The 12,968-nt window shown below is 59.0% G+C and overlaps 1 protein-coding gene across 1 annotated transcript in view; it reads left to right on the forward strand.

Moving 5' to 3' along the window:
• Positions 1 to 12,968, forward strand: part of SAMD11 (sterile alpha motif domain containing 11) — a 76,878-nt gene that overhangs the window by 61,812 nt on the left and 2,098 nt on the right. The window contains 7 exon segments of the mRNA XM_030963864.1: positions 4,677 to 4,792; positions 5,108 to 5,186; positions 5,357 to 5,632; positions 5,634 to 5,696; positions 5,698 to 6,044; positions 10,538 to 10,662; positions 11,520 to 11,630. Coding sequence (XP_030819724.1) covers positions 4,677 to 4,792; positions 5,108 to 5,186; positions 5,357 to 5,632; positions 5,634 to 5,696; positions 5,698 to 6,044; positions 10,538 to 10,662; positions 11,520 to 11,630 — 1,117 coding nt within the window.

Below are 12,968 nucleotides of genomic sequence, written 5' to 3' on the forward strand. Positions count from 1 at the left end.
GGTTGGAGAGGAGCTGGGGCAGGGCTGGGTGAGCTGGAGAGGAGCTGGGGCAGGGCTGGGTTTTTGTGCTGGACTCTGTGGTCATTGGGCTTGGAAGGAGCTGGGGCAGGGCTGGGTGAGCTGCTGCACTCTCTGCTCACTGCTGTGAAGCTCCCTGGCTGGGTTTGGTGCATTTTTCTGTGCTGGCAGTTGTTGGGAGTTGGTTTTTGTGCCTGCACTGTGAGCTGTGGGGTCTGGGGGTCCCGCCCCTCTCAGGGGAGAGGGCAGAGCCAGGCAGGTGCTGAGGCAGGTGCTGGCACAAGCAGCGTGGCTCTGAGCAGGCAGGGGGAGCACAGCTCATCCCCCAGGAGCCGGGGGAGGCAGCAGGAATGCCAGGAACACGGAATGTGGCAGGCTGAGGTGCCAGCAGCACCCTCATCCCGGGGTCCTGGGAAGCCCAGCCCCTTGGCAGGACTGAGCTGGGGCTGGGAGCCTGAGAGAGGCACCCCTGCCTCCCCTGCAGGGACTGACAGACACCCCGCACCAGCCAGAGGCTTCCTCTCAGCAGAGATGTGCCCAAAATACCCAGCCTGGGTTTTTGGATTCCCTTCCTCCCATCTGCCGTTGCTACGGTTTGTTCTTCACCGCCTCATTCCTCCCCCCTGCTCTGGGGAGCTTTTCCTTTTCCCTGCGGCTCCTTGGGCTCAGCTCCTGCCCCCTCTGGGCACCATCTCCTGCCCTCTGTGGGCTCAGCTCCTGCCCTCTGTGGGCTCAGCTCCTGCCCTCTGTGGGCACCATCTCTCTCCTGCTCTCACCCACCCCAGCCCTGTGTCCCCCCTCCTCTCTGAAGGCTCTGATGTTCTGATTTTTGCCCTGGCAGGATCCCTCCTCCCTGGTTCCCACCTGGCTGAAGGTGCTGCAGAGCAAAGGCCAAAGAGCTTGCCCTGGTTTAAGCAGCTTGGTTTCAGCAGCAGTCTGGATTTTGAGGGGGCAGCACAAAGCAGCCCCTCTCCAGTGCCAGCACATGTTCTTTTCCTGCCTGGAAATCCCAAACAGCATTTCTAGCAAGGCCTTTGATTTTATTTATTCTCCCTTGCTGGCAGTGTCTGGGGATGGCAGAGCAGCCAGGAGCTCTGTGCCTCCTGCCTGTTACCTCGGGTTTAAAGTGTCTCTTCCTATCAAATGCAGAGCAGAAGAAAGCAGAGCTTTCATGCATTCTTTCCCCCCCTCCCCTTCCCTCTTCTTCCATCCGTTCTAAATTTATTTCCATGCCTTGCCGGTTTCAATCTGCATTTCCTGACCCTCTCACATCTCCAGTCACAGCCTGTGCTCCCAGCCTTTCCCCAGAGCCTGGCTCGAGCCAGGGGGGAGCTCTGCTCCAGCCTGGGGAGGATATGATGGGGTTAAAGTGAAAGGCTTGGTTTTAACAGTATAATGTGTAACCCCATAATGACTTTAAATATTGATTATTTGAAGGCCATTAGTGCTTATTGTTAAAGAAAAGTCGATACTTTTTAAGCCTTGCGAACCATTTGTCTCCTGTTAAAGGACATATCAAATTTAGCAGCGTGCAGTGCAAATCCCCTAATACCCTGCTCACAAGCCTCCAGCTGGCATTTTAAGGGGGGAAAGGAAAAGGGGGCAGGGGGAGGAATGTGCAGCAGCACAGAATTGCTCTCTTCCAGGGAAGGACAAGGCTTATCAGATGTAATTGCCAGGGGCTAAATTCACCTCCTCAGAGCAGGGCACTGCAGTTCTGACTCGGAGCCGTGGAGGAAGAGGAGGATGGAATTTGATGGGGGATCTGAGGCTGGCAGGTACCTGGGAGAGGATGCAGGATCAGTGTTAGCTGCACACCTGGCTGAAGGCACAGCAGCCTTTGTCGAGGTCTCAGGGGCTTTGGGCTTACCAGTTCTTTTCCCAGCTGCCTGGGAGGGTGCCCAGCCCTGTGCCCAGGCACAGCCTCATGCTGCTGCCTCCCTCCTGTGCCAGGGATGGGGCAGAGGGGCTGGCAGGGAGCCGGGCAGGCTCCAACAGGTTCTGTTCCCCTTGGCTGGCGCTGTGGGGCGGCACAGAGGGGTCTGTCCCTCGTGTCACGCAGCTGTGGGGCTCCCCAGGGCTCTGCCCAGCCCAGGAGGGCAGGGAAGCTCTGAGGGAATGAACTGCAGAGTCTGGAGCAGATGTGAATTCCTCAGGGATCAAAGTCATGCCCGTTAGCACAACATGAAAGCATCAAAACAACCTGGGATGAGCACTGGGCTGCCAGTGAAGGGAGAACCTCTCCTTTTCCAGCTCCCAGCCCTGATCCCATCCCACCCTCTGCTTCCTGGGCACAGACTGGCACAAAGCAAGGAGCTCCTTTGTTTTTGGGCTCCCACGAGCAGCCTGCATGTCCCGCAGCATCCTGCACATCCCCAAGGCAGGCGGGGGAAGGCGGGCACGGCCACGCGATGGTTAACAGCGACTTGATTTCCTAAATTGCTTCTTATAAAACGACCAGCACGTCTGCCAGGCTCGTCTCGCCGTGATTACAGCTAATTACGATCGAGCGGACACCTCGGAGCCCCCGTCACGCCGCTTTAATTGTCCCTCATTCATCCGCGGGGCCGGCCCGGGTGGCAGCAGCACTTGGCAGCCCGGCGACCGCGGCCCCGGCTAATTGCGAGGCCTCGGGGATTAGGGCAGGTGATTACACACTTCACGGTGTAATTACATAAGCATCGCTTGGCTGCTGCCCCGGCTCGGAGGCGAAGGTCGAGCGCGGCGTTACCTGAGATTAATTGGAGCTGCCAGCGGCGCGCGGGCGGCATTAACATTGCAGCAGCCGCGATCGATCCGCGCCGCGCCTCCAGACACCGCCGGGGCCGCAATTAGGTTAGGGGAGAGCCAGAGGAGGGGATGGAGCCGGGAGAGGCCACGGGGACGGCAGGCAGGCAGGCAGGCGGGGAGGGGGCACCGGGAATAGAGGGACTGGGGAGGGGGAGTGCAGCGGGGTCGGTGTGGGGTAGTGGATGCTCAGAATGGGGTAGAGCGGAGCTGGGAAGGGCTCTCCTCGCCCTCTTCGTGCCCAGGAGTCCTTGCTTGGCTGTCCATGAGCTGTCCATAGCCATGAGCTGATCCATTCCTATGAGCTGATCCATTCCCAGGAGCTATCCACTTCCATGAGCTATCCATGCCCACAGGCTGATCCATTTCTATGATCTGATCCATTTCCATGAGCTTGATCCATTTCCACATGCTGATCCATTTCCATGACCTGATCCATGCCCATGATCCTGATCCATTTCCATTATCTGATCCATTTCCATGACCTGATCCATGCCCATGACCTGATCCATTCCCACAATCTGATCCATTCCCATGAGCTATCCATGCCCATGATCCTGATCCATTTCCATTATCTGATCCATGCCCATGACCTGATCCATTTCCATGACCTGATCCATTTCCACAAGGTGATCCATTCCCATGAGCTATCCATGCCCATGATCCTGATCCATTATCTGATCCATTCCCACAGTCTGATCCATGCCCATGATCCTGATCCATTCCTATGACCTGATCCATTCCCACAGTCTGATCCATGCCCATGATCCTGATCCATTCCTATGACCTGATCCATTCCCACAGTCTAATCCATGCCCACGATCTGATCCATGGATGGCCGGGATGCTCCCGTTCTTATCCTCCCACAGCAGTGCCTCTGCACGTGCTGTGTTTGTTGCAAAGTCACAGGCACCTTCTGCCTCCCTGTGCCTTGGCCTCCAGCCTCTCCCAGAGCAGATTTTTCCAGGGAGATACTGTAAAATGAAAATAAACGGCCCGGCACTTGGCTGTGCCTCTGGATGCCCTGCTGAAGGTAATAATGTTGTAAGTGGCCATCAAAAGGAATTAAGAGACGTGCAGCCGGAAAGCAGATTTGCTTGCAGGCTCCCAGGGCAGATTTGACTAATGGAAGAGACCTTGGCTCTTATTCCCTTCCTGCCTTTTTTTTTTCCCTGCCTTCTCTCCTGCTGCTGCAAGTGCTCCCTGCCTCTTCTCCAGGACTGTCCCCTTCCCACCACCCGGTCCTGCCTCTCTGAGTCTCCCCAGCCCCTGGCATCTGCTCTGCCCACTCTGCCTGCCTTCGCCCACCCTTCTCCAGCAGGATTCCTTCCCCCTGACCCCATTGCCCTTCCTGCTCACATCCCTCTCCTGTCTGTATTTTCCTCTGCCTCACTTCGGCTTTTCTCTCCACGATTAAAGGTCATCCCTTAGCCCAGCTAGGACAGGATTTTTTTGCAAGGCAAGCCAGTGATGGTTTCAGATCTTCCCAAACCTATTCCCCAAGCACAGAATTCCTTCTCAGGTGTGAGGTAGTCGAGGCAGAAACCCAAATGTGATGAGGGAGGGGCACATGGAGCATCCTCAGCCCTCCCATTTAAGCTGCCAGGGCAAATCCTTTGGACAGCCCGGCTGAAAGGCCACAGGAGCAAAGGTGGGAAGTGTGTGGGACCTGTGGAGTCCTGGCTGCTTTGTTCCCCTTTTGGTTCTGCTCTTTTTGCTTTTTTCTCTCCACTTTAGAAGCTCTGCATGAGGGTGAAGAGGCAGAGAGAGCCTCTGGGGCAGGATGCAGCTCATCTGCAGCCAAGATGTTCTTCCTGAGCCCTTCGGAGCCTCCAGGTTTCCAACAGGGCTTTATTTTGTGATTCCTGCAGGGAGATCTCCCACCCTCCGCCTCTGCTGTCGCCCCAGAACGCTCCCCACATCGCCCTGGGGCCCCACTTGAGACCTCCCTTCCTCGGGGTGCCTTCAGCACTGTGCCAGACGCCAGGTGAGCGCTCAGGTGACAGCCAGGGCAGGGCAGAGGGGCAGCCTGGGACAGTCTGTCCTGCAGCCACACACCCCACACACATCTCTGTGTTTCCCCATGGCTGCTGTGCCAACTTCCCCTGGTTCTGCAGCCAGAGGAGCAGATTCCTTGGCTGCTCTTGCTGGCCCTGTGTTCCTGCCATGGCAGTGAGGGGGATAGCTGGGCTCTGGAATGAAAAGCAGCACTCAGGTGTCCTTTTTCCCTCTGGGGAGCTGGCCCTGAGGCAGCCAGGGGTCAGTGCTGACAGGAGTGACCCGCAGTGTTCTCCCTGCCCAGGTTACGGGTTCCTGCAGCCGGCACAGGCAGAGATGTTCGCACGGCAGCAGGAGATGCTACGGAAGCAAAACCTGGCCAGGTAGGAGTGGGAAGGGCTGGGTTTGTCCTGCTGTGGGTGAGCTGGGTGCAGATGGCACAGCAGGGTCCCAGTGAGGCTTGTGCAGGTGTGGAGGTGACACCTGGCTCCTGCAAGGCCGGGTGGGAGCACATTCCCCCACCCCATTACCAAAATCCGCTCTCCCCACGCAGGCTGGAGATGTCGGCCGAGCTGATCCGCCAGAAGGAGCTGGAGAACCTCCACCGGCAGAGGCTGCTGGCCGCAGACCCGCTGAGCCTGCACCCGGGGCTGCCCCCGGACCACCCCGCGCTGCGCAGCGTGCACGATGTCCCCGAGGGCCAGGCGCTGCGGGACGAGCTGTCCCGCCGCAACGCCATGCTGGTGCTGCGCCACAACAACGCCCCGCTGCTGTCCCTGAGCGCCGGCGGCGCCGCCACCCCGCCCAAGGAGCAGCCGCGGCGGGCGGGCCGCAGGCCCCTCACAGCCCCGCGCCGAGCCGCAGGGCCCCGGCGAGCCGCGGGAGGCGCGCCGGGCGCGACGGCGCCCAGGACTGTAACGATGAGGAGATGAAGGACTCGGAGAGCGACGGCGAGGACAAGGCCGAGGGGCTGAAGGGCGAGGGCGGCGCGGCAGCGGAGCCGAAGGAGGGCAAGGACGGCGGCGCGGGCAAGGCGTGTGAGGGGGCCAAGGAGGCGGGCGAGGCGGGCACGGCGCCCGGCACGGTGCCCTGCAGCTCCTCCAGCGCGGAGTCCCCCAGCCACCTGCTGGGGCCCGGCATGGGCAAGGCCGAGGTGAAATACCTGCCTCCAACCTCCCTGCCCGCGCCACAGCCGCTGCCCTTCGGCTTCCCCTACACCATGAGCCCCTACTTCCATGCAGGTGAGGCTGGGGAGGTGCTGGGGCGGGGCAGGGATGGGTTTGGCAGGGCTGCAGTGGGGGTTCTGCCCTTTGCTCACGGCTGCTTTGTGAGGTTCTCTTGGCTTTAAAGGAAGAGTTTGTGCATGGAAAGGGTTGTTGGGCATTGGAAGGGCTGTCCAGGGAGGTGGTGGTGTCACCATCCCTAGAGGTGTTCAAGGCCCCGTGCTTCCATGCAGGTGAGGCGCTGGGGGATGTGGAGGTGCTGGTGTGGGGCAGGGATGGGTTTGGCAGGGCTGGAATGCTTCCTGCTTGTGGTTGTGGTTGCTTTGTGAGGTTCTCTTGTCTCTAAAGGAAGAGTTTGTGCGTGGAAAGGGTGGTCAGGTGTTGGAAGGGCTGTCCAGGGAAGTGGTGGTGTCACCATCCTGGAGGTGGCCAAGGAAGGATGGATGTGGTGCTTTGAGTTGGGGACAAGGTGGGCAGAGGTTGGATTTGATGGCCTTGGAGGCTTTTCCAGCCTGGTTCCCAGGTGCCCTGTTCCAGGGCAGGGGCTCTTTGTGGTGCCTTTCTGTGTCACAGGCACTGGGAGAGCTGGGCTGGATGGGACAGACAGACAGACAGACAGGGAGGTCACTGCCAGCTCTCTGCTCTCACTGCAGAGCAGGGGGTGGCACAAATCGGGCCTCAAACGTGGGGAGCCCCGCCAGCCCAGCCAAGAGGCCAGATCTGCCCCGGCTAATTACCTGGCAGAGCAATTAGCAGGAGGCAGGGCACACGAGGAGGGAGAGGGGGGCTTTGCTGTGCTGAGCTGTGCTGTTCTCCACGCCAGGAGCTGCCTGTGAGCAGGCTGCCCATCCCTCATTAGAGCTGCCTCCCAGCCAGCAAGGAGGAAGCGATTTTTCAGCGACAGGCAGGTGGCCAGGATGATAAATATTCCTGCTGCCTCGGGCTGCCCAGCCTTCCTCGCAGGAGCCTTTTCCTCCCGGCCATTAGAGAGGGCTGGGCTCAGCTCGTGGTGCTCCTGGCTCTGTGGGGAGCCCGGGCTGGGGCTGGCTGCCCTCCCTCCCTCCCCCAGCAGTGTGTGAGATGCTGTAATAGCCCATTTATTATCATCACTTTGGATTTATATCACCAGCACATCTCGAGGCACCGGCACAGCTCCGGGCTGGGTTTCCCTGCTCTCCTCCCCTGGCTTGTGCAGCCTGTGCCAGGGCTGGGGGTCTTTTCCTGAGGGCTCTTTGGCTTCTGGCTGGTTTCACCCAGTGTGGGGCTGCTCTCCCTGTGGGTTTGTGCTGCTCCAGAGCAAATCCTCCCACCTGCAAAGCCTTGGGAGGACAGGGAGGTGTGGAGGATGCAGCACCAGGGCTTGAGGTGGGAGTTCAGCAGCTGAAATATTGAGGGCTGTATTGATCCAAGGGCTGCAGCCATCCTGGGGTGAGTGACAGATGTGTTCTGTGGCTCTGGGGGAGCACAAAGCACCCCAGGGCAGGCAGGCAGGGCTGCACCCGCCTCTCCCCCTGTGCCACACAATTCCTGAACCCCTTTTTGCACAGGGACTGCTCCCTCAGGAGGGTCGGGAGGTTGTACCCTAGCCTGGAGACTGGAATTATGAAACACCCACCCAGCCAAGGCAGGGAGAGCTGGAGGGAGGAGAGGAGAGGGGAGAAGCATCCAGCTGAGAAGGATGAGGAGTTGGAGGCAGTTGGAGGAGGAGCTGCTCTGTCCCTGCTCTGCCTGTCCCTGCTCTGTCCCTGCCATGCCAGCTCCATTCCAGAGCTGCTTTCTGGGGCTGTGGCTCGATGACCTCATCTCCTCAAGGTTTCAGCAGCGTCCTCCTCCTCCTCCTCCTCCTCCTCCTCCTCCTCCTCCTCCTCCTCCTCCTCCTCCTCCTCCGGCCCTCTGCAGCCCCGTCCTTTGGAAGAAGTGAAGGATGGAGTGTGCAGGAGGCTAAAATCCTTCTATTGATTGCAGTCTGGAGAGCAATTAATGCAGCCTTGTGCTGCTCCTGACCCCAGCCTTCAGTGGGGGACACAGGGGGTGCTCCGGGGATGGGGAAGGGGCTGGGAGCAGAGCTGATGGAGCCCAGAGGTGGGCTGGTGCCAGGTGGGCCTGTGTGCCCAGGCTGTGCCCTGTGGTGGCCCTGTGTGCCCAGGCTGTGCCCTGTGGTGCCAGGAGCACAGGCTCTGCTCTGCCCTGCGGTGCCAGGAGCACAGGCTCTGCTCTGCCCATGCTGCAGGGCACCCCAGCTCTGCTCTCCATGACCCCCCAGCCCCCTGGTTTCTGTTTCTGGAGCAGCTGGAGCTCAGGAGGAGGGAGGGGGTTACGGATGGGCCGTGCCTGGGTGTCTGGGCTGTGCTGGGGACTCCTGTCCTGGCACGATGGATTCCTCCCGGCCCCGCAGGCCAGGCCCCAGCTGCTGGAGCACCCCCCAGTCCATTGCAGCCCCCGAGCATCATTTATCAGGCAGCCAGGCAGAGCGGGCCTGGCTCTGGCTGCTGCCCTTGGTGGCTCCCGTGAGCTGACAGGTCATTACTGGGATGGAAGGTGTGGCCCTGCAGCCCCTGGCACCCATTTGTTCTCATTGTCTGGGCTGCCAGAGCATGAGCGGGGGACACGGGCTGAGCATTGTCCTGCCAGGGGGGCACAGGAGGGAGGGCAGGAGCCCCTGTGCCCCCGGGAGAGCAGAGCTGGGCACTGCTGAGGGCAAGGGACCCTGAGCAGCTCCAGGAACCCTTCCAGGGCCATTCCTGAGGGATGGCAGGGGCACAGCTGGACACTGACCCCGACTGAGGGAACCAGGGTGGAACTGGGACAGGTCTGGGGAGGGCCTGAGGGCTCTGGGTGGGAACAAAGTGCTTGGCAAGGAGGGACACAAAGAGATGAGGAGAGGGAGCAGCCCTGTCCCTGCTCCAGAGGCACGGGCAGAGCTGGCAGGGGCAGCAGCCACCACAGAGCCCCAGGAGGGGTTGGGTTGGAGGGACCACTGGAGCTCCTCTGGTCCAACCCCTCTTCCTGAGAGCCCCCTCTGGGTTGTGGGGAGCCTTGGAGAGCTCCAGGGGCTCTGGGGCTGCCCCTCCTGAGGTGCTGGGGCTGTGACATGGATCACAGGGTGCTGGGGCTGTGGGTGAGCAGAGCTGTGCCCTGCCCAGCCGGAGGGGTGCAGCTGCAGGACAGCCAGGGCAGCAGGAAATGGGGAAGGGAAATGTGTGGGAATGATTGCAGAGGCTCTGCCTGCTCCCTGGGCAGGCTCTGCTGCTTTAAAGCATCTCCCTGGCACCATCACTTCCCCTGCAGATCCTGAGCTTTTCCCGCTTCCCTGCATGTGCTGGAGGCTCTGTAGGGAGTGTGTGGGGCCCTGTGTGTGGCTCTGCTCCTTTCCCTGCCTGTTCCCTCAGCCCTGGGGTATTCCCCAGGGAACTGGCTGCTCCCTGCCCTGTGCTCCCCTCCGTGGTTTTGTTTTATCCATTTTCCCCTTGCCAGCCCATGTGCTGTCCCACAGCTGTGGGCAGGAGCAAGGGTTATATCCATCTAATCCACCAGGGAAAGGCCCCAAGCCCACAGGACAGATAATTTTGTCATGACAGGCTCCTGGGAGAAATATTTTTCTCCTGGCAATTCCATTCTCCATGTGCTGAGCAGAGCAGCTCATACTCCTCATAAACTCTTTCCCTGCCTGAGAATCCTGGATGTTCTCATCCCTAGAAATGTCCTCGTGCTCTGCTGGTCCAAACACCCCCCAGCAGCCAGTTCCAGGGCTTGATGTTGGCTTTCCCCACCCCAAAGAGACATTCTGTGGGACTTGGTTTGTTCTGTGTCCTTGCCTTTCCCCCACAGCAGCTCCGAGTTCCTGAGTGTTCCTGTTCCCATTTCCACCCCCTGTGCCTCTCACTGGCTCCTTTTGGGATTTTTCTGACAGTTCTGTCAGGCTGCAGGCCCCAGCCCCTGGGAGCCTGTCACACCGTCTGTGTGACAGTGACAGGGCTGGCAGGGACAGCACAGCCCCAGCCAGGGCACAGCTCAGGCTGGGCAGCGTGGAACTCGAGCTCTGGGAAGGAGCAGGAGCTGCCCAGTGATCCCTGGTGGCTGATCCCTGCTGCCATTCCAGCCCTGGGAGTGGGAATGGGAAGGAGCAGGAGCTCCCCAGTGATCCTGTTGTCATTCCTGGCACGTTCCAGGAGCGGGGCTGGCCCAGGAGCCCCGGGGCAGGCAGAGCTCTGTGCTCTGTGTGCACAAACTCCTGCAGGCTCCGTGCTGCCCTGCCCTCCCCTGCTTCCCCCGCAGCTGAGGAGCATTGAACACATGAAATGCATTAGCTGGGATTTTTCCTTCCCTCCCCCAGCCAGGGACCTCCAGGAGGAAGAGGCCTATGAATTGACCCTGCCCAGCGCTTTAATTGACAGGTCATTAAAGATGAATGTGTGGCTAGAGAGAAATATTCAGATTGCAGGCTGCTTGTTGTCCGTGTGGGATTTTAATGATTTATGTTCCTTTCTCCTCCCCTCCTTCCCACAACCCAGGCACCATGGGAGGTCTGTTTCTGGATGGGGAGGAGAGCCCAGCGCTGGAGGACATCAGCAAATGGACGGTGGAGGACGTCTGCAGCTTCGTGTCCAACCTGTCTGGCTGCACTGAGTACACTCAGGTAAACCCTGCAGGTCCTGGGAGGAGCGTCCTCCTTCCCTGGGGTCCTGTTCCCTCCCAGCTGGGCTCGTCCCTCCTGGGAGCTGCATCTCAGAGCCCTGAGGGCCTTCCTGGGTTTTATCCTCATGGATTGCTGCACTTGCTGCCAGCCAAGCTGTGGGATGGGGCCTGTGGGCTTTCCTGGAATGCTCCACATCCAGAACCAGGAGAATGCTGGAAAATTCCCTGGAATGCTGTGGTTCCAGAACCAGGAAAACCCTACAGAAGTCCCTGGAATGCTGTGGTTCCAGAACCAGGAAAACCCTACAGAATTCCCAGGGATGCTGTGGTTCCAGAATCAGGAGAGTCCTGTAGAATTCCCTGGAATGCTGTGGTTCCAGAACCAGGAAAACCCTACAGAATTCCCTGTAGTGCTGTGGTTCCAGAACCAGGAGAATCCTGCAGAATTCCCAGGGATGCTGTAATTCCAGAATCACATCTCAGGGAACTCCAGCACAACTCAAAGTTGCCCCAGCCTGGCTGGGATTCAGCTTTGTCTCTGCACTAGAGCTGGGGGACACCCCAGGGGATGCTTTTCCCAAGTCCAGGCTTTTTGTGGAGTGTTTCAGGGAGGTTTTTGGCACTGCAGAGGAGGGGAAGGGAACGGGAATGGGTGCAGGGAGTTGTGCTGGGTCCAGGAGCAGCAGCTCTTTGCAATAAAAATCCCCTTGGCTCCAGAGGGATGGCTCCAGGCCGCGGGTGCAGGGCTGCAAACACCCCTGGGGGATAAATCCAGGCTCTGAGGGTTTCTGAGTTCACCTTTGCCACGGTGCCAGGGCAGCACAGGTGGCTCAGGTGTGTCCCTGTGTGTCCCCTCAGGTATTCCGAGAGCAGGCCATCGATGGGGAGACCCTGCCCCTCCTGACAGAAGAGCACTTACTGAACAACATGGGGCTCAAGCTGGGACCTGCCCTGAAGATCAGGTCACAGGTAGGAAAATCTCCTCTCTCAGAACAGGTGAAGCTGTCCCTGGGGCGTCCAGACGCGTGGTTTATGGAATATCATTTATTAAGCAATAATTCAGTTGCAGTTCTGTTAGAAGAACGTTTTATTTGTCCTTGAAAATGTTCCATAGCCTCACCTGAAAGCTGTCACAGTTGTTTCAGGGAGAAACCACTGACAGAATTCCGTGCCCAGGGGCAGAAATAAATAGTCCAGGATGAGTGGTGGCAGGGAATAACAGGGATGCAGTGAGAGAATAACAGGGATGCAGTGGGAAGCTCTAAATGGGCTGGCTCCTGCCACAGCAGTTCCATTCCTCCTCCCCTCAGTGGGACTCAAACCCAGAGCATCTCTGCTGGATCCTTTCCCTCTGAGTGCTGGAAAATCCCTCGTGCCAGTGTTGAGCTGTGCTGTGTCCCCTGGGATTGTTCCTGCAGGGGCTTTGGCAGTGCCAGCCCTGGCACAGCTCCCCAAGCCCACGCTGCTCGTGCTGCCTTGGAACAAACAATAAGAGACTTTACTGCTTTCCCTGCAGCCCTCCCTGTTTATGAGGGGGCTCGTAAAAAGGGTCTGTGGGCAATTGTTCCCCGTGGGTCAATTCAGGAGGAAATAAAACTCTTATGTTCCTTAAAAAACAAGAGAGCCCTGAACAGCTCAGAGATGGGGCTTGGGGCGGGGGGAATGTGAGATACGAGCTTGAAAAATTCCTTCAATTTCATCAATAGTGTTTAAAGTTGTATAACCAGGCAGGGCTGGGGGTTGGATGGGGGGAGCAGAGCCCTGATGCTGCTCCCTGAATAATGTCCCACTTGTCTGGGTCCAGCAGCAGCCCCTGGTTTTGTTTAAGCTCAAATGGGAAGCAGCTGTGGAGGTGCTGGGAGGGAGCAGGAGCTGCTGCAGGAGGGAGAGGTTCAGCAGTTTTATTTTCCCTCCCTGCCTTGGCCTTTTGAAGAGCAATTCCTGCCGTGCTGTGCCCTCGGCAGAGGGAGAGCAGGGCCCTGTTGAAGTGTCTATGGCTAAGAGGGCAGGAATGAGCCCACCTGGAGCTGGGACAGGGGGAGCCAGGGCAGGCCTGGGGCTCCAGCAGTGCCCAGGAACAGGAGCAGGACTGCAGGAAAAATCCTTGAGGAAAGGAGAGGAGGAAACCTTCCCTGCTCTGGTTTCCAGGTGCACTGGGAATGGGATTGCTCCATTCCAGTGATGTTCCATAGAACATCAGTCCCATCCAGTGCCAGCCCTGCCATGGGCAGGGACACTTCCCACCGTCCCAGGGTGCTCCAAGCCCTGTCCAGGCTGGCTTTGAACACATCCAGGGATGGGAGAACC

The sequence above is a fragment of the Camarhynchus parvulus genome, chromosome 21 (genome assembly GCF_901933205.1).
Source record: "Camarhynchus parvulus chromosome 21, STF_HiC, whole genome shotgun sequence".
Classification (NCBI taxonomy): domain Eukaryota; kingdom Metazoa; phylum Chordata; class Aves; order Passeriformes; family Thraupidae; genus Camarhynchus; species Camarhynchus parvulus.